Source organism: Cucurbita pepo, chromosome 3, assembly GCF_057944985.1.
Source record: "Cucurbita pepo subsp. pepo isolate OVF chromosome 3, ASM5794498v1, whole genome shotgun sequence".
NCBI lineage: Eukaryota > Viridiplantae > Streptophyta > Magnoliopsida > Cucurbitales > Cucurbitaceae > Cucurbita > Cucurbita pepo.
The window spans coordinates 14,123,054-14,141,560 of NC_141800.1; the positions used below are offsets into that span (position 1 = coordinate 14,123,054).

At 34.8% G+C, this 18,507-nt stretch overlaps 4 protein-coding genes and 1 long non-coding RNA gene across 5 annotated transcripts; 2 read left to right on the forward strand and 3 right to left on the reverse strand.

The window, feature by feature from the left end:
• Positions 1 to 1,203: 1,203 nt before the first annotated feature.
• On the forward strand, positions 1,204 to 5,285 carry PDIL1-6 (PDI-like 1-6). Its single transcript, XM_023673183.2, has 12 exons — positions 1,204 to 1,973; positions 2,073 to 2,202; positions 2,637 to 2,802; positions 2,915 to 3,033; positions 3,801 to 3,881; positions 3,978 to 4,067; positions 4,179 to 4,250; positions 4,347 to 4,415; positions 4,516 to 4,596; positions 4,670 to 4,804; positions 4,888 to 4,941; positions 5,043 to 5,285. Exons 1-12 carry the CDS (start codon positions 1,456 to 1,458, stop codon positions 5,139 to 5,141), a joined length of 1,614 nt encoding a protein of 537 aa, XP_023528951.1. The 5' UTR covers positions 1,204 to 1,455; the 3' UTR covers positions 5,142 to 5,285.
• Positions 5,286 to 5,415: 130 nt separating this feature from the next.
• On the reverse strand, positions 5,416 to 6,286 carry LOC111790262 (uncharacterized). Its single transcript, XM_023671127.2, has one exon. It carries the CDS (start codon positions 6,182 to 6,184, stop codon positions 5,789 to 5,791), a length of 396 nt encoding a protein of 131 aa, XP_023526895.1. The 5' UTR covers positions 6,185 to 6,286; the 3' UTR covers positions 5,416 to 5,788.
• A 2,506-nt stretch (positions 6,287 to 8,792) lies between these two features.
• On the reverse strand, positions 8,793 to 9,866 carry LOC111789961 (Zinc-binding ribosomal protein family protein). Its single transcript, XM_023670703.2, has 4 exons — positions 9,716 to 9,866; positions 9,471 to 9,606; positions 9,121 to 9,222; positions 8,793 to 9,023 (listed from the first exon to the last, which is right to left on the reverse strand). Exons 1-4 carry the CDS (start codon positions 9,716 to 9,718, stop codon positions 8,977 to 8,979), a joined length of 288 nt encoding a protein of 95 aa, XP_023526471.1. The 5' UTR covers positions 9,719 to 9,866; the 3' UTR covers positions 8,793 to 8,976.
• Positions 9,867 to 11,716: 1,850 nt separating this feature from the next.
• On the reverse strand, positions 11,717 to 13,379 carry LOC111789942 (mitochondrial arginine transporter BAC2). The gene is made up of 2 exons (XM_023670676.2): positions 12,768 to 13,379; positions 11,717 to 12,664 (listed from the first exon to the last, which is right to left on the reverse strand). Exons 1-2 carry the CDS (start codon positions 12,999 to 13,001, stop codon positions 11,969 to 11,971), a joined length of 930 nt encoding a protein of 309 aa, XP_023526444.1. The 5' UTR covers positions 13,002 to 13,379; the 3' UTR covers positions 11,717 to 11,968.
• Positions 13,380 to 14,190: 811 nt separating this feature from the next.
• On the forward strand, positions 14,191 to 16,769 carry LOC147793284 (uncharacterized). The gene is made up of 2 exons (XR_015420264.1): positions 14,191 to 14,609; positions 15,130 to 16,769. It is a non-coding gene; the product is annotated as an uncharacterized LOC147793284 (long non-coding RNA).
• Positions 16,770 to 18,507: the final 1,738 nt, after the last annotated feature.

Consider the following 18,507-nt stretch of genomic DNA (forward strand, 5'->3'; position numbering starts at 1 on the left):
AAATGACCAGAGATCAAGTAACTATATTTGTGTGCCGAAATGTTATCCGAATTTCATATAAATGAGGTATTTTTAACAATTTTGTTACCTTATTTCATTTTAGATAATTAATGATATAAATCCCAACATATTTTATACATGTTTTAAAGGATAATAAAATCCATATTTTTTCATGAATTGAATGACAAATTGCAAAACGATCTTACTAACTATACATTACCACATCATGTGCTAAGGTAATTAATGACCAAAGTCATTTAAAATAGTGATCGGTGAGGGGATCAAGGTTTTGTTTTTTGTTATACGTTCATTGTCCATAGTTTTTTTGGGAACTGGTCATAAGTGTACGGCTAGATGGTTAGGGTCTCTATGTACCAGTTAGGATCGAGCTAGACGATCCTAATCTAAGACATGTCACGAGCTAATGACCCACTTTGAAAAGAAAATGGGTCCCTTCATTAACGGTATTTTTATGTGCATGTGTTGCATATCTAACTTAGACAATGTATAGCTAGTTTTTTAGGCTAGCTGTCACCCCACCAGTAGTAGGAGAGGTAAGAATTGCTACATAGAATAATTTTTTATTTGATGATAATCATATAAAGCAGAAGATATTTTTGCCATTTGCATCAAGCACGCACTTCCTTCTTGCATGGAAGCACACACTAAAATAAGAGGTAAAAGTAACTGTTTTGCTTGAGTTAACTGAGTCGTGATCTAAACATTTCATCCATACACTAAAATAATAATGGTATTTTTAATTTTTTTTAAGTGTAACGGTTTCCTCCAAAATTGATGTTACATAACAAATTTAGTCTATATTGTGTCTAAGGAGTCCTTCCAATTGATGTCTCTAACAAATTCAACATTTTTTTTTTAAAATTAATGTTACATATAATTAAATTTCAAAAGTTAAACTTTCAATTTGTTATTACCGACTTAAATATGGTTCAATTAATTTAGGTCTATATTTTCAACTTAGGTTAGAGTTAGAATTTCTCGTCTTCTTGGGTCGGTGGAAATAAAAAGAAAAATAAAAAAATTAATAATTTTTATATACAAAATTCAATTTTAGTGGCTTATATGTTAATAGATTCACAGATATTAAAAAAAATTAAAGCTCAAACCTAAATTAGTAATTCAAGGGTGATAGTCCCACTCACGTTCTACTTTAGTTTGGTTGACCTAAGGACCGACAGTTTTAATTTCAATGGCTCACTCCCGATTTCACACGTACAGCCAATCTCCCTAATCGGCTTCCCTCTTTCCATTTTCCTCTGAATTCATCCCCAATTAGCGCCATTTTTACAGTAACGAAAGAAGAAGGAAAGAACCCTCAAAAACCCCATTTCGCCTCACCTTCTGAGCTTTTCCCCAGATCCATATTCATCTTTAACTCGAATCATCATTTCCTTCCTTCAAATCCAAAAATCCATCAATTCAGAACCCATTACCATGATTCTGAGAAAACCCACTTCCAGATTCATCCTTCTCGCCTTCACCCTTCTCCTATTGTTCGGATTCTTCGCCATTGTTTACTCATCTGAGAGCAACCCAGTTGAAAATGGCGATGAAGATCTCGAGGGTCTTGAGGAATTGTTGGCATTGGATGAAGAAGAGGAAAATCAGCAGCAGGATGGGGCTAATTTGAGAACCTCAGAGGCTAAGGTATTGAGTAAAGCACAGAGGATAGTTCTTGAGCTTAGCAATGATAAGAGTGAGAGAGTAATTGAACAAAATGAGTACGTTTTGCTTCTGGGTTATGCCCCTTGGTGTGCTAGGAGTGCTGAGTTAATGCCCCATTTCGCTGAGGCAGCTAATTCACTTAGGGAATTGGGAAGCCCCATTTTAATGGCGAAGCTTGATGCCGATCGCTATCCAAAAGCGGCTTCTGCCCTCCAAATTAAGGGGTTCCCTACACTTATTCTGTTTGTTAATGGGACTTCTCAAGCTTACACTGGTGGATTCACTGCGTAAGTAGATTGGTAATGGAAATTGATCATATTATCTATTTTTATAATTGAATCCTCTCTTGATTTGTTTGAATTGGCGTTATTTTTCCATGAATTCAGGGAAGAGATTGTGATCTGGGTCCAGAAAAAGACTGGTGTGCCTGTTATAAATATAAGCTCTTTGAACGAAGCTAAAGAATTTCTTAAGAAGCACCACATGTTCGTTGTTGGTCGGTTTGAGAAATTTGAGGTTTGTTACTTCTCTGTGTACCTCGTATATGTATGTTTTCTTTTAGAGAATTTGGACAAAATAAAGAACAAACCGCAGTGCGAACACAGCTTTAAGAACATAGAACATCATGTTACAGGACCCTAGATCTTTCTACTAGCACCCTAGATCCCAAAAAGTCACTTTGAATGTTGCATTGCTTGTTTTCGGATCGAGTCAAAATAAAATCTCTGTTCCCAAGTTCTTATAACTTGGTTGTTTGATGCCAAAGGAAAGGTCCTGTCGAGGTCTTGTTTCGCCGTTTTGTGGGGCATTTGGCTTGATAGGAACGACGTTTAGGCGTTTGTTAAACAAACTCTTTATAATTATTAGCATAGCATCATTCTTTGGAATTGGGATGATATATGTATTAATCATGGAGGATCTGGTGAAGAAATGTGTTTTATTTTCTCAAGGGGCCTGCATATGAAGAATTTTTAAAAGCAGCCTCAGATGACAATGAATTCCAGTTTGTTGGGGTGAGCGACATTGAAGCTGCAAAGGTCCTCTTCCCAGATATTAAGCCCTCAAGCAATTTCCTTGGATTGGTTAAAGATGAGGAGGAAAGATATAGCGCGTACGGTGAGTTGGATCGATAGTTTAAAATTTTTATTCTGAGATAGCTTGCATGCAGCCCGGACTGATAGTTATGTGGATGTTAATATCATCTTTGCTTACTTATTGTATGTTGCAGAAGGAGGTTTTGAAAGGGAAAAGATATTGCATTTTTTGGAGCATAACAAGTTTCCATTAGTCACTAAACTGACGGAAATGAATTCTATCCGAGTTTACTCCAGCCCTGTTAAACGCCAGGTTCCCCACATTTCTCATATCTCTTTGAATTGCATCCTTTCATGTACATCTCTACATTCTTTGCATTCTGAATTTGTTTCTTTCTTTTTGGGTTTCTCATAAGTTTTTTAAGAAAAATATACTTGGATCATACGTCAGTTGGAGAGGGGGAACAAAGCATTCTTTATAGGGGTGTGGAAACCTCTTCCTAGCAAATGCGTTTTGAGGAAGCCCATAAGGGAAAAAGCCCAAATAGGACAATATTTGCCAGTGGTGGGTTTGGGTTGTTACAAATGATATTAGAGCCAAGTTACCGGGTGATGTGCCAATAAGGAGGTTGAGCCCCGAAGGGGGTGGACACCAGGCAGTGTGTTAGCGAGGACGTTGGGCCCCGAAGGTGGGTGGATTGGGAGGGTCCCACATCGGTCCCACATCGATTGGAGAGGGGAACGAGTACTAGTGAGGACGCTGGCCCCGAAAGGGGGTGGATTGTGAGATCCCACATTTGTTGGAGAGGGGAACAAAGCATTTTTATAAGGGTATGGAAACCTCTCCCTAGCAGACGCGTTTTAAAAACCTTGAGGGGAAGCTTAGAAGGGAAAACCCAAAGAGGACAATATCTAATAGCGGTGGGCTTGGTACCGTACAAAGTTAAGCAAAAGAGAGACATTTCATGTTGAGGTCAAAAGAAACTTGATGTATGTATCAAAAAGCTAGTAAAAACAGAAAGAATATACTTTGACTCTAATTATTTACTTGGAATTGTCTAATTTTCATTCACTTTGAAGGTTCTCATCTTTGCTGATGACGAAGAATTCAAGGATCTTCTCGAGCCGCTTCAGAATGTTGCGAAAAAGTTAAAGTCAAAGGTAAACAAATTATGTATTCTCTGCTTATCAAAGTTACTCATCAGTCATCACATTGTGTAGATGAATGTTGATAATACTATCTTCTTCTCAATGCAGGTGATGTTTATATCCATAGACATTGCAAATGAAAATCTCGCAAAGCCCTTCTTGTCATTATTCGGTCTCGAAGAATCAAACGGAATTGTGGTTCGTATTTTGCTTCAGCCATCCTTTTCCCAACCAAAAAATCTGGAGAGAATCGTATCATTGGCCTAATCTGTATCTCCTAGCACTTTATATTTGCTATGCATCTGTCAGGTTGCTGCTTTTGATAACGGAATGAGCTCAAAGTTTTTGTTAGAGTCAGATCCGACCCCGAGCAACATAGAGGTAAAACTATTGTTCTATATATATATATATATTCTGTGTTGAGAAAATTTGTTGTTAGGCCAGCTGATATGGTTCTGTGAATTTCCATGTTTATAGGAGTTTGGCAGAGGCCTTCATGATGGTACTCTGTCTCCTTACTTCAGATCACAGCCAATCCCAAATAATGTGAGTTCCTGTGAATATGTTTTGGATCACTTGAAGTACTTGTGAATTCCGATCGCTGTCGTTCTGATAATTGGGTTTTTGTTGTTGTTGTGAATTGAAGGAGGGAGCAAGCATTCAAGTAGTTGTTGGAAGGACATTTGATGAACTGGTTTTGAAGAATCCCAAAAATGTATTCTTGGAGGTAATGAATGAGTAATTTATGTTCATGTAATCTTGTTTGTGGGATCTTATAAGGTTTTATTATTATGAAACAGGTGCATACCCCATGGTGCATTACCTGCGAGGCAACAAGCAAGAATGTGGAGAAGTTGGCTAAGCATTTCAAAGATTTTGATAACATTGTTTTTGCCAGAATTGATGCTTCTGCAAACGAACATCCAAAGCTACAAGTCAGTCAGTCACTCACTCACTCACTCATGTTATTATCAATAATCGAATCCTAACAGTTTGGTGTCTGTTTGTGATGATGCAGGTAGATGATTATCCAACCCTCCTGTTTTACCCCGCATCTGATAAATCAAACCCGGTTAGTATTCGTACTGTGTTTTTCATTCTTCGGGTTTGTTTGGAATAACTTTCTTTAGTTCGAAGGTATAAAACCATACTACTCTGTTTTCGATTGCGCAGATAAAGGTTTCGAGCAAAGGGAGCTTGAAGGATTTGGCCAAGAACATCTCCAAACTGCTCAAGTCTGAAGAGCAGGGCAGTGGGAAAGATGAACTATAATAGGACAACAACAAAGCTTTTAGATTTGACACAGAGGCATACACCACGCTTCTTGGATTGGACTCTTTATATTATATTTACATCTTTTTAATTTATGCTCTCTTCACCATTCATCTAATACAGCACATCTTACTTTACCATTAATATGGCCTAATCTTGTTAAGTTATATATATATATATATATAAAAGAAACTTAGTTCTTCAAAATTAATTTGTGTATGCAAATGTTCATTAGCTTAGGTATTAAATTTGTTATCTGTGATTTAACTTTGCAATTAATAAATCACTTTGAAGTATCTGAGAAACTAGATTAAGAAAATGAAAAGGGTTTGTCTAAAGAAGAGAAAGTAAAGAACCAAGATTAATAAATAAAAGAAAGAAAATAATAATAATAATAATAACTCGAAAGTTCACGAAATTCGTTAGAAATTCAAGAACTCATTATCTCTATTCTCTGTGATGTGTATTCACAAAGAAGCCAGAAAAATTCAACCAGAAAATTTCCCTAACTTCCAAGTTACTCACATCAACAACAAGATCAAGAACAAGAACAAAAACTCTATTGAAAATTCAACAACAGAATTTTAACAAGAAACAAGAACAAGAAGCGGGAACAAGAACTCGATCAAAAATTGAACGACAGAATTTTAAGCAAAACCTTGGAGTAAAATAGGTTTCTCCTTCTCGGCTTCATCTCCAATCTCGAATCCTTCAAATCCGTCTACCACACAAGGCTTCCATCTCCTCATCTCCATTCCCCCAATAACGATGGCGTCTCGATCAAATTCCGGCAATGTCAATCCCATCTGCGTCGTGCAAGTCAGTCCGTCGACGGCGTCGCCCCATGGATCATAGACGCAGCCCGCGTCGAAGGGAAAAAGGGAGGCGGCCCTGGATTTCACGGTGGAGGCTACCTTGAAGAAAGATTGGCAAATTGAATTGGGAGGAGGGGCGGAATTAGCAAGGCAAGCGCCTAGGGGACGCGGAGGGAAGATTCGATCGAAGAAACGTGATTTGGATTTGCATTTTTCTATCGTAGCCATGACAGAGGGAACGAGAAACAGAAAGCCTGAATTTGGAAAATGTGGGAATGGGAATGAATTTGGAAGTTGCCCGGGTTCCTATTTATAAACTCTACAACTGTGCATCCTATATTATTTCATTTCATCGCTACATTCAAACACCTTAAATTATTTATAATCTATAAAAAGAAATACTTTTAAATAATCAAAATTATTACTATTTTATTTCAAAAATTATTCAAAATCTATTTTTGAAATAAAATGCTAACCGTTTTCATCCAAAATTATCCATAGGCGTATTTAAAAAAAAAAAAATTAAGTTGGAGGTTCTTTTAGAATGAACTACTAACGGTTTTTGTCCAAAATTATCCATCATAGGAGTATTTAAAAAAAAAAAAAAAAAAAAATTAAGTTCAGAAGATTTTTTTAGAATGAAATGCTAACGGTTTTCATCCAAAATTATCCAAGCATTTAAAAAATAAAAATTAAGTAGGAGGTTTTTTTAGAATGAGATGCTAACCGTTTTCATCCAAAATTATCCATTTTAGATTTTTTCTATTTTAGATTTTTTCTAGTGCATTGTAGCGAGACATCTTAATTATCGTTAAATATTGAAATCATATAATTAATTTTGGAGGGGAGACATACATGACTCATTCGTGTAGAAGCATTCGAATCCATTAAATTTTATATAGAATTAAAAAAAATTGAAAATTAAAACAGTGCATCGAGTAAATATCTAAAAAAAAAAAAAATATGGTGATGAAATCTCAAGTTTGAATAGACTTTGCGATAATATTTTTCAAATTTAAAATATTATTTAAATCATATTTAAACATTATAAAGTATTTCAATCTATATTCAACTAACTTCAATTTCGAACAATTTCGACATTCAGAATTCAGGCATATATTTAATGTTTATAATATACATTATCTTAATATTTAATATAATCATTATTTTATATTTAGCATATCTATTTTTCTTATTTTATATTTGAAGACTTCAAACTATATATATGGTTATTATGAGACAGCTAGACCATAAAAATTGCTTTTCAATTAATTAATTAAAGAGTTCCAAGTAAATATATTACTCGTAGTTACAGTTAGGTCAAACACAAGACACAAGAATTTGAAAAACAAAACAAATAAAAAGATCTATATATATTACTCTACTTGTTAAAGATAATCATTTTTTAACAAGTTATTCGTAGTTACGGTTAGGTCAAACACAAGACACAAGAATTTGAAAAACAAAACAAATAAAAAGATCTTGAAGTTACGGTTAGGTCAAACACAAGACACAAGAATTTGAAAAACAAAACAAATAAAAAGATCTTGAAGAAGCAGCAATAAACGATTCCGAGAAGAAAAGACACCGAGGTCAATGAAGTAATCCAATAGCTTCACCTATAGATCCAAAGAGGAAGGAGAAAGAACCAAACCAATATAAAAGACTCATTCTCTTCCTTAATGGTCACAAGTTCAAAACACATTTCAAATTAAAATTGTGATACTATGAGGTTCCTCTCTTGCATTTACACATTCTTCAAACTCATCATCCTAAGATATTGGTTGCTCGAAAGAAAAAGGGTTCTCTTCAAGAACTCCACATCACATCACCAACATATTCGGCAAGATGAAGATTATTTCCTTTAGTATGTTTGGTCTAACAGTCCTATGGAATTCCTGACATTCTCGGTCTAACTAACATAACTATCCTATAATTGAAAATGTCCAAATATGATCAGAAAATCTACACAGGAAAGATGCAACCAACCTTGAGAATGATAACAAAAGGATGATAAGATATCAACAGATCATACATTCTTCAGCATTCACACTCCACAAACCCTTGTTTGTTTGCTCACCCTCTACTTCTGAAACTTCTGATCCCTGTTAATGTAAGCTTTTTTAAGCATATAGCTCGCAGGAGGGTCTGTTTTGTCCAAAAAGGAAGGAGAGAATTTGAATCAACATTCTGTCAACTTATCTCTATACACTAGAGATTGGATAGAAGACTTAATAGTCCTCCAAAAGTAGCATCAGCACACTCGTAATTCATGGTATTGTTGACATCAACTGTCCTTAAATTGAAGTTGTATTCTTGAACAGAACGAGTGTCTTACATACCTCTGATATGTACAGCTATAAGAGTGTTTGGACTTGTATGCACTTCAACATCATCTTTCTTCATTTCCTTGTTTCGAAAGCCTATTGTAATTTTCTCTTCCTGCGATCCCAAAAGATGAGTCTTTTCTCTTAGTTTTGATGCTTTACAATGGCCCCTTTCCTTGAGTCGGCCTCTACATCTCCTAACGAGTGGTTTCGTAGTTATGTAGTAATTGTAACAATAACCAAGTCATACCCCTACCACTAACAATTCCAAAAAAGAATAGCAACTTGCCGAGTTATTCTAGATTATCAACCCTAATCATATATATATATATATATATATATATATATATATATATGAGTGAGGAACAACTCATTAACACATGATTTAATGCTCAAATTTCTTACTAACTGATTCTACCCTGGCTTCACGGTAACAATATCTACCAGCAAAAACTCCAACAATGATTAGATGTATATAGCTCAAGACATAGATTAACGAAAGGTGAAAGTGGTCTCAAAACAACAATAAAAAATTCCATAAACAATACAGTAAGAAATAAAAATAAGTTTCAGTATTGAAGGTGTTAACATCACAAAACAAAATTCTTATAGATTCTGGTCCCAAAAATGACAAACTTCTCCTAGAAGCTATAAATATGGTACCAAGTTGTGCCACAAGTAACCTTTAATGTCTTAGGCTGATGCGGCTGCTCCTTTGCTCCTTGGTGCTGCTTGAGTACCTAATCACCAAATCCAAAGGTAATTACAAATCACAAAATGCCCCAAAAAACAGTTGACAAGCAGAAAATGCAAGAAATATACAACTTAGAGTATAACCTTCTCTGAAACCACTCTTGAATCTGCGAGGAACATGACGCATGTATCTCATCCGCCCAGTTCCAGTGGTCTTCCTTCGGATCGCCTTCACGCTCCAGTTATCTAAATCCAAAACCCGCATAAGAAAAAGGAACAACTGGACCAAAATTGAAGACCCAAGAGTAAATGATATTCACTCAAACAGATTAGGGTACGCATAACGAATCTACTGCTATCTGGGTCGATAATGATGAATCTACGATTATCACTTCTAATCGATTCAATAAATTAAGCTCAGCATATAAAAGAGGATTAATTGCGCAATGATGAAACAACCAAAAACAAATTACAAATTGATTAAGCGAACTTACATGTACGCTTACGGGCGGCTGGAAATGCACAGGCAGAGCATCGACTCTTCTGCAGGTGGAAGCTGCGGCGGCCACACCTAACACAGAGAGTGTGGGTCTTGTTCCTCCTCTTACCGAAACTTCCCGTTCCCTTACCCTAATTACCGATCAACAAACAAATCGATTAACGCACTAAAATTCCGAATTCAACAACAATCATGTAGAAAGGGAAGAGATTGAGTTTACAAAAGTAAGTTCGCCATTACCATTTAGTCGGATTCGACGATGAAGCCTTCGGATTCTTCTTCCGTCCAAAGAGGGCTGAAATGTAGGCGGCAGCCTTTATATTGACAGGGTTTAGGGTTTGAAGGGTTTGAAGTAATTGGGTGTCAAAAAACCCGACCCACGTAGCTTTGACCTAACCCGAATCTTTTCTACTGGATTGGGTCCGCCCTTTGGGCCCGCGAGTGGACCTTCCTCTTCAAGAGGAAAAAGCCCAACAATCTTTCTTGGGAAAATTTATCATATAGGTTATGAGAAACAAGTGTTGTAGCGACCCATGTTCGGGATTCAAAATTCGGATTCGGCCTCTACTCCCTGTGACATGTCATGTTACATATTCTTTACTTTTAATAGTGAAGACTATCTACACAGACCAACACAAGTCATTCCAACATGTTATGTCCTCGTTCCCGACATATGATGCTCTAATAAAACATGTTTAACTATGAAATTTTTTAAGATTGAGCCACTGAAAATGAAGATGCATGTTGCTCGTATAAGTAGCGACTTTCAATTCTTTTAAGATTTTGTTAGTCGTCATATTCTCATGATCGCTCTAATTCGAATGTAGTCTCAGTTCTTTCATGTACTCTTCCTTTACTCAGGTGTATTTGGAGATTATAACTATAAACTCGAAAAGACTACCAAAATTGTTCGTACATGTCTGTCTTGAACCATAAATTGAAATAAAAATATATTATTATATTTGGAAAAATATGATAATTTTAATCTAAGAGATTATTATTATAATTATAATTGTTAAAAAGGTATTGAAATATGATAATTAAATAAATTTTAAAATAACCAATTGGATAAAATCTAAATTATGAGATTTTTATTACCATAGCTAAAATGTGACATTTGAAAATACATTCTTATTTTTACTTGAATGTTTAATTAAAAAAAAAAACAACAAACATAATGATGAATCTAAGGTAATGAATATATATTTCACAACTAAAAATAATTCCAAAAAAGTCTCAAAAAATTAGAAAAAGACATTTCCTTCGATTTGTGGATACGTGGCATATGTCTGAATCACGTGGCCGCCGACCACTTTTTTGTGGCGCAGGTGCAGTGTATGTACCCGACTGAAACGACGTCGGATGGACATCGACAGCTGACACCTCTAATTCACCCATTTAATTATTACCACGTGTCTCTAAAGTGGGTCCCACTTTGTGTTCTCTCTCCGGAAAGATACCGTGGGAGCGGAATAGCCGAATTTAATAACAATTCGTATTAAAAAAAAAAAAAATTACAATATAACTATTTTTAAAAAATTATAAAATATCAACAATAATATTCCATAATCAAATATACGTAATTTTTTTAAAAATTATATTTCAATAATACAACATAACTTTTAAATTTTGAATTTCAATATGTCACGAAACTTAAAAAATATAAATAAATACGGTTTAATAATCTTCCGAAAAAATTCTCTTTCACTCTCTCTTTTAACTTTCAGCTATTTTCAGTTATGCTCGAAATAGTTACTTGTGAAGCTCGACCCTAGATATCTTAAAAAATAATAGTATCATAAACAAATAGGATTATTATGCTTATCTATTTTATGTTCTTATTTTGGAAGTTGGAGTTGTTTTCAAAACTTTATCATAATAAGAAGTTGTTTTGAAATTTGATTCTATTCTCCACATTTTTCATGCATTATATTTCTATTTCATCTCAAACCATATTTTGATTGAGCCTCAACTATATCAATTGTACTTACAGTTAGATAATTATAGTCCGTAATAACATCACTGTTATGATCGCTATTGCAGAACAGTACATGAGATTTTCACCTCATACGGCTCGTTGAGGGCCATAAATAAATCTAAGGAGTGTATTCTCTTCCAAGGTTCCCTTTCATGACTTTGAAACGAGTCGGAAAGGTTTCGGCACCAGTGTAAAAGATTAGTTGTATTATGAAAATTAAAAGCCTAAAAAAAAAACAAATGGAATAAAATTAAATAATAGACTAAAATAAAATGTTAAAAACAATTTATTTATATGAAATTCTCCTAACATTATTCCTTCGAACAAACGGGTCTTAAAATCCTATACAATCAGTCATCTCCAAGAGCCACAAATTTTCTGTCATCACCATCATTACATAATTCATAATCCCGATCACCAAGTTCTTCATCCACTTATTTACACTCATAAATGAATCAGTAATGGATTCGAAAACAGAAGAAAATGGTGGAAAACAGGAAAAAACCCCAATTCTCTTAAATGGTGTTTTCAGCATGAAATCCTCCATTGTTGGACAGACATCTCAAGCTCAGCTCATAAGCAGAAAAAATGGCTCCATTCACCACAAAAGCTCTTGCAATGGCGGTTCCCAATCCCCGCCATAACACACTGTACCCTTCTTCTTTCACGCTCTTATAGAAACAGTCCACAATTCCACTGTACTTTTGAAACGACATTTTCGATTGAGCTTGGAGTCTGGTTTTAACCACATCCAGTGGGTAACAACAAACCCAACTGGCAACGCCGGCTAAACCGCCGGCGACGAGCATCGTTCTCAATGTCTCTTGCCCGGACTCCCTGCAACCGGGATGAAGCTTTTCTCTCATGAATTCGTATGTCCAGAAGTAAAAACAATGAGATGGAGCGTCTCTTAGCATTGTGATTGTTAAGCCTCTGTAAAGCCCTTTGTAGCCTTCGGTTTTGAATATGTTCTTCGCAACCTGCATCGGCCCGAGCCGAGATGAACCCAGATCTGAGTGGCTCGATGAACCCAGATCCTGTAATTGAAGGCGGATCTTAACGAGCTCCACCGGTGTTAGAATTAGGCTCTGTAATGCTCCGGTGCCGAATCCGCCTAATGCTACTGCCTTGTACGACGGTGGACGGTTGTCCGTTACCGCCGGATCGAACGCGCGGCAGAGCACGGCGTTGGTTTGGAAAACAATTGCGTTCTGCAGGATTCACGTAACAAATTAACAGAAATAACAAATGGGTTTTAATGGGAATATCCTGGAATCTTCGGTAAATTGATTAAAAATATGAACAAATCGGGACCTGGAAAGTGACGGAAGCGAGTGGAGCACCCATTCCTCTGTAGAGGGCAGCTGGGCCGCCGTTAGACATGATGTTACGGAGGACGCTAATCGCGGAACCAGAGGTGGAGTGTTGCTGTCGGATGCGAAGGGTGTCGAGTGGGTAGCCGGAGACGATGCCGGCGATGCCGCCGATTCCGCCGGCTATGAACTCTTTCCCCCAACTGTTAGCGAGAAATTCCGGCCAGAAATCCATTTTCGAAACAGAGAAATTCCGGCGGCTATGAACTCTTTCGTAAATTAAGCCAAATGGGTCAGATTTTTGGCGAGATTTCGAATCGGATTTTGCTTGCACGGAAGAAATTGATTATGATATGGAAGGTTTGGTGGTTATCCTTTACCGGAAATCCGCGAAGAAGAAGAAGAAAAAAAAAAAAAAAAATCTTAGTTCCCTGTTTTTTTTCTTTCTTCTCTCCTTCTTTCTTCTCTCCTTCTTTCTTCACCGGAAAAGTTGAAGTAACGGCAACAATGACCGATCAGTCTATCTATATCCTCGTGCAAATTTGGAATCTGCCAATAAATTAATTTTTTTTACAAAAAAGATGGAGAAATTGAAAATTGTGCTTTTTAAAAAGCCACCGGCTGCGTGTTTGATAATCTCACCCTCACTGTTGCAGTAAAATATAAAGTGAAATGACCAATTCTTTATTGGTTGTCAGTCAGTCACGGTCAAATAAAAAATTTTAACTTTTATATTAAGTGAATCAAATAAGTACAAATTTTATAATCAGAAATTAAATTTAGCCATAAAATTGTATTTAAAATATATAAAACCGGAATTTTTGTATTGGGATTATTGGGTGGGTTATTTCTTCAACGGTCGGGTCCAACAGAAAACCAGCACGTGGAGGATACGGGTCGGTATCGTTACCCGGTTTTGTGGGCCCCGCTTTAATGAACAAAACAGACCACGTCACTGCTCCGTTCAATTGCTTGACGTTTGCTTACATAAATCCATCAAAATATTCACTTTCCCCCCCAAAAAAAAAAAAAAAAAACTAATTTCCTTAAATTCGCGTGGTCCCCACATACTTTTTTTAATTCTCTTTTTAATATTTCTCAGCAATATCCTATGGAAGCGATAACTTTATATATATATATATATTTTTTTTGTAAATATTAAATTCCGAATTCCAATGCATTATTACGACAGATTTATTTATTTATTTATTTATTTTCAGATTTTAATTTAAGTATTGCTTGACATTTGTTTTCCATGCCGGTTCAAATACCTAAATTTTATTTCTGTACTCTTTTATAAAATTTAAAAATATATTTACCTAATATTTTTTCAGGCTTAAAAATTATTATTATTATTATTATATTTTAATAAAAGGAAACTTTTATTCAACCAATTTTCGTATGGTTTCTAATTTCCTCTCAATTGGAAAAAAAAAATTAAAAAAAAAAAAACTTCAAAATACAACAGAAAGAAAAAGAGTGTTAATGTACCTTTTTGGATCTGGGCAAAAGGGAATCGTGATCGTCCAAGGAATCCAAAAGCATATGGGTTTTAAATTACTACCGTTGGATTCTGGTTCCGATTTGTCGTTATCGCAACTGATTTGGCCCGTGCTTCGTCGGCGAACGGCAAGGGCACCGACGTGGTTATTTCCTTTCTTCTCCTCCGCCGTCGCTCTCTACAGCGAACGCGACGTGAGAATCGAGATCTTAATGGCGTTACCAAGCTCTGTGATGTCTAGATCTTAATGGCTTTTTTTTTTTTCGTTTCGGCACAACACCAATTAGCGCTCCGATTCCCCATTTTGGAGAGGTTAATTGTTCGAAATCGCTCCTTGAAGAGGTAATAATGACTCGCCATTATCCTCTTGATCTTCGATTGTAAGACTAATTGCTATCTTTATCTGTTATATTTGTGATGAAATTCGAAGAAACACTGTAATTTCTCAGTTGAATCATCGTCAAGACTTGTGTTACCTTACATTGATTTTTCATGTTTATTTGGTGATATTGATTCAGTTATCAGAAATTTGGGAGTGATTATGAAGTAAACTACATTTAGTTTAATTTCTCCTCGGATTTATTATCTGTTTGCTTGGCCAGATTTCAATATTTTCTCTAAAGAAAGTGATTAATGGTTTTTGATACCTTGATGCAAGTTAAATGGTGATCTGATCAATTTTATTTTGTTCTTTGGCTTATCATTTATCAGCTATGTTCTTGTAAAGAATGAGATATTTTAGCAAATTGGTTCTGTATGATCCAAATTTCGAACATGGATGAATCTCTGTTGTAACTGTCATTGTTGCCTGCTTGATAAGCCTTTATGTAACTCTGGAAATCAAATCTCATTGAAACTGCAGGAATGGTAAAGGACGATGAAGAATCAGAGAGCCCGGATGAGCAACAACATTTAAAGGTAGTTCCCACATATTGGGAAGACATTGAACTTTTTGGAATGAAATGATTAGTATTTCTTCTTAATCATTTGTGCCTAGTCTAGATAGAGAAACTGCTGGACTTCCATAAGCCTAAGCAAGCACAACTCTCTCTTTAGTTATCCATGTGATGAAAATCCAGTTGGGATATCACTCCAATTTTTCCTCTGACCCTTCTCTTGGGCCGTTGTAAGGATGCAATAATGGAGAGTCCTCGTGAGAGACAAGGGTAAGTAGGAGGTGGGGGCAGAGGGGAGCCTCTGTTGCTGTGGACCAGATCTAGACTGTCAAGTTGTTAAGAATTCACATGAGGGGGAGAGAAGATTATGGTAACATGCTACTTGGATTGTTCTAGAGAGAGAGATAGAGAAGATTCTGGTAATATGCCCGCTTGAATTATTGAAGAGGGAGAGGGTAGAGGAAATTGCTATTTACTGACTCATCCATATTACTTCTACCAATTGCCATATGGAGTTTAACTGTACTAACTAACGGTTTGTAAATATGAGATCAGTTGGAGAGGGAAACAAAGCATTCCTTATAAGAACGTAGAAACCTCTCCCTAATGACACGTTTTAAAACGTTGAGGAGAAGCTTGGAAGGAAAAGTTCAAAGAGGTCAATATTTGCTAACGGTGGGCTTGAGTTGTTACAAATGGTATTAGACCCAGATATCGGGCGGTGTGCTAGTGAGAACGTTGGGCCTCCAAGAGAGTGTATTGTAAGATCCCACATCGGTTGGAGAAGGGAACAAAACATTCCTTACAAGGGTGTGGAAACCTCTCTTTAATGGATGCGTTTTAAAACCTCGAGAGAAAGTTTGGAAGATAAAGTCTAAATAGGACAATATCTACTAGCGGTGGTTTATAACCTTAAAGGAACCCCGAAAGAGAAAATTTAAAGAAGACAATATATGCTAGCGGTGAATCTGTACTGTTACAGTAACGAAAAACAAACGGAGTGTGTAATTAACTCATGTAGTACTAAATTTTTTCTCGTCATTTGAATCATCCCACGGCTGTGGAGTAATGGAAAAGAGGCAGAGAGAGGAAGGCAGAGATTCAGATAAGGGGCTGTTTCAATTATCCCAAGGCTGAGTAGTAGTAACTTTAAGCAGCAGAGAGAGAGAGAGAGAGAAAGTTCTGATAAGGAGCTATGGGAATCATCCCAAGGCTGAGGAGTGAAAGCTTTAAGGAGGAAAAGACAGCAGAAGATAGAAAGATAGGCTATCGGGAGATGGTGAGTGGCAGCTCGCTCTCCATTCTCCAATGAACTAAAACAAAATTGTGCAGCTGTATGGAATATGGATCCAAATGATGCTGTAAATTCTGCAGCAGAACAGACAGCGATGGCTGCTTCAACCTTGCATGGACTGAGTTCAAGAATCTGAGTTCTTCTTCCAAGGGTACGTTTTTTCATAACCTCTTAGCTCACAAATTCTTTTTATGAATCACGTTTGAATGACTATGATTCATTACACATCTTAATGAAAGCACTCTTAATTAAATATGCATAAGTTTAGTGGTGGATAGGCTATAATATTGTAATATGTGTCACTTTCCATGATTTCCCTTTTCATAATATATTTAGGATGTGGAATGTTAAATAATGCTTATAAATATATATATATATATATATATATATATATATATATATTTTTTTTTTTTTCTAAACTATTGTTTAAAATTTGAGGAAAAAATTTAGAGTGAAATATTATCAAATAGGACCTAGATTTTGTGAGTCGTCTTGTACTTTGTAACAGATCAACAGATCATAACGTTAGAAGAATGTATTCGAGTGGTAATGACTATGAACATATAATCTATTTTTTTTTTTCAACCAAATATAGTAAAGTCGACAGCATTCAATTTTTTCATAGATTATGATGATTAGTTTATTCATTTAAAAATTAGGATATTATATTTTAATAAAAGGTTCACAATACTGTAACGCGAGCTAATAATTGATTAAAAATCAATCTTCTTTATTTTAAATGTTAATATTTTAAGTAACTTTTACTCTTGAGAATAATTAATAAAGAAAGAAATAAAAATATGGTTTCTGATATACTATTAAACACATTACAATTTTTTTTCACTATATCTGAAAACGTATTTTGTTCAAATTAAAAAACCAAATTTTAATTAATTGTTTCTTATTAACAATCATGACAAATGTATTTATTTAAAATTAAATAAAGTTAATGAAAAAAGAAAAAAGCTTATTTTGAATAAATTTGAAGAAATTTTTTAGTCTTCCTTGGTTGAAATTGAATGATGAGTGCATTAATTATTTTAATATTTAACAAAATATTAATTTAAATTAGCTGTAGGTTAGTAGTTGCACTCTCATGCACTTTAGAGTAAGTTATCAATAGATATCATTATTAAAGACAAATGGATCATTCAGAGTTATTCGTAATTATAATTGAGTTAAAGATTCGTTTTACCCGTGTAATTATAATACTCTGATTAACAATTTATTTATAATCCAGACAGTGAGAAAGTGTGACTCAATTGTTTAAGCTTTGAAATTAATACATAAGATAACATGTCTCTCTTGAGACAGTGAGAAAGTGTGACTCCATTGTTTAAGCTTTGAAATTAATACATAAGATAACAACTTATCTGCATATTGTATGATTGAAGGAGCGAATTTCATCTACATTATATTCTCAGCATACTATTTAATCAAGTTCACAAAATAATAGATATATTGAATCAACTTTAAAAAAAAAAAAAAAAAAAAAACATTTTCAGTTATGTAAATCTAAGGACAAGCTTTCATAGCTGAGTTTTTAACTTACTCAAGATTAAAATTAAGATCATATTAATTTTCTCAATTAATAAATTTATGTAGATTAAATTTTTTTATTATTTAGTCTTATATAAATTTATTGTATAAAACACCCCACTCACATGTTTTCACATGTACATTTGGACGAATCGTTAGTAATAATTACAAAGTGGGTTGTATCAATAGTGTTATCCACACAAAAGACACTCATTCTTATCCATATAATATAGACTCTTTAAGTTATTTCTTGAACATAAACCTCCTATATATCAATCACATACCATTCAAGATTACACTTACAACTTTAGATTTTTCACCCAATGGATATGTTAAATTGCAACTAAATAATCAAAATTATTATTTAAATTAAATAATTAATTACAGTGTTTCATAACATAAATCCCAACATTTACATTGCATTTATAAAAATTAATTTCAAACTAATAATTACTTTTATTGTGTTCATTTTATTTTTTATTTTTAATCTCATTTCTTCCTAAATTTTATG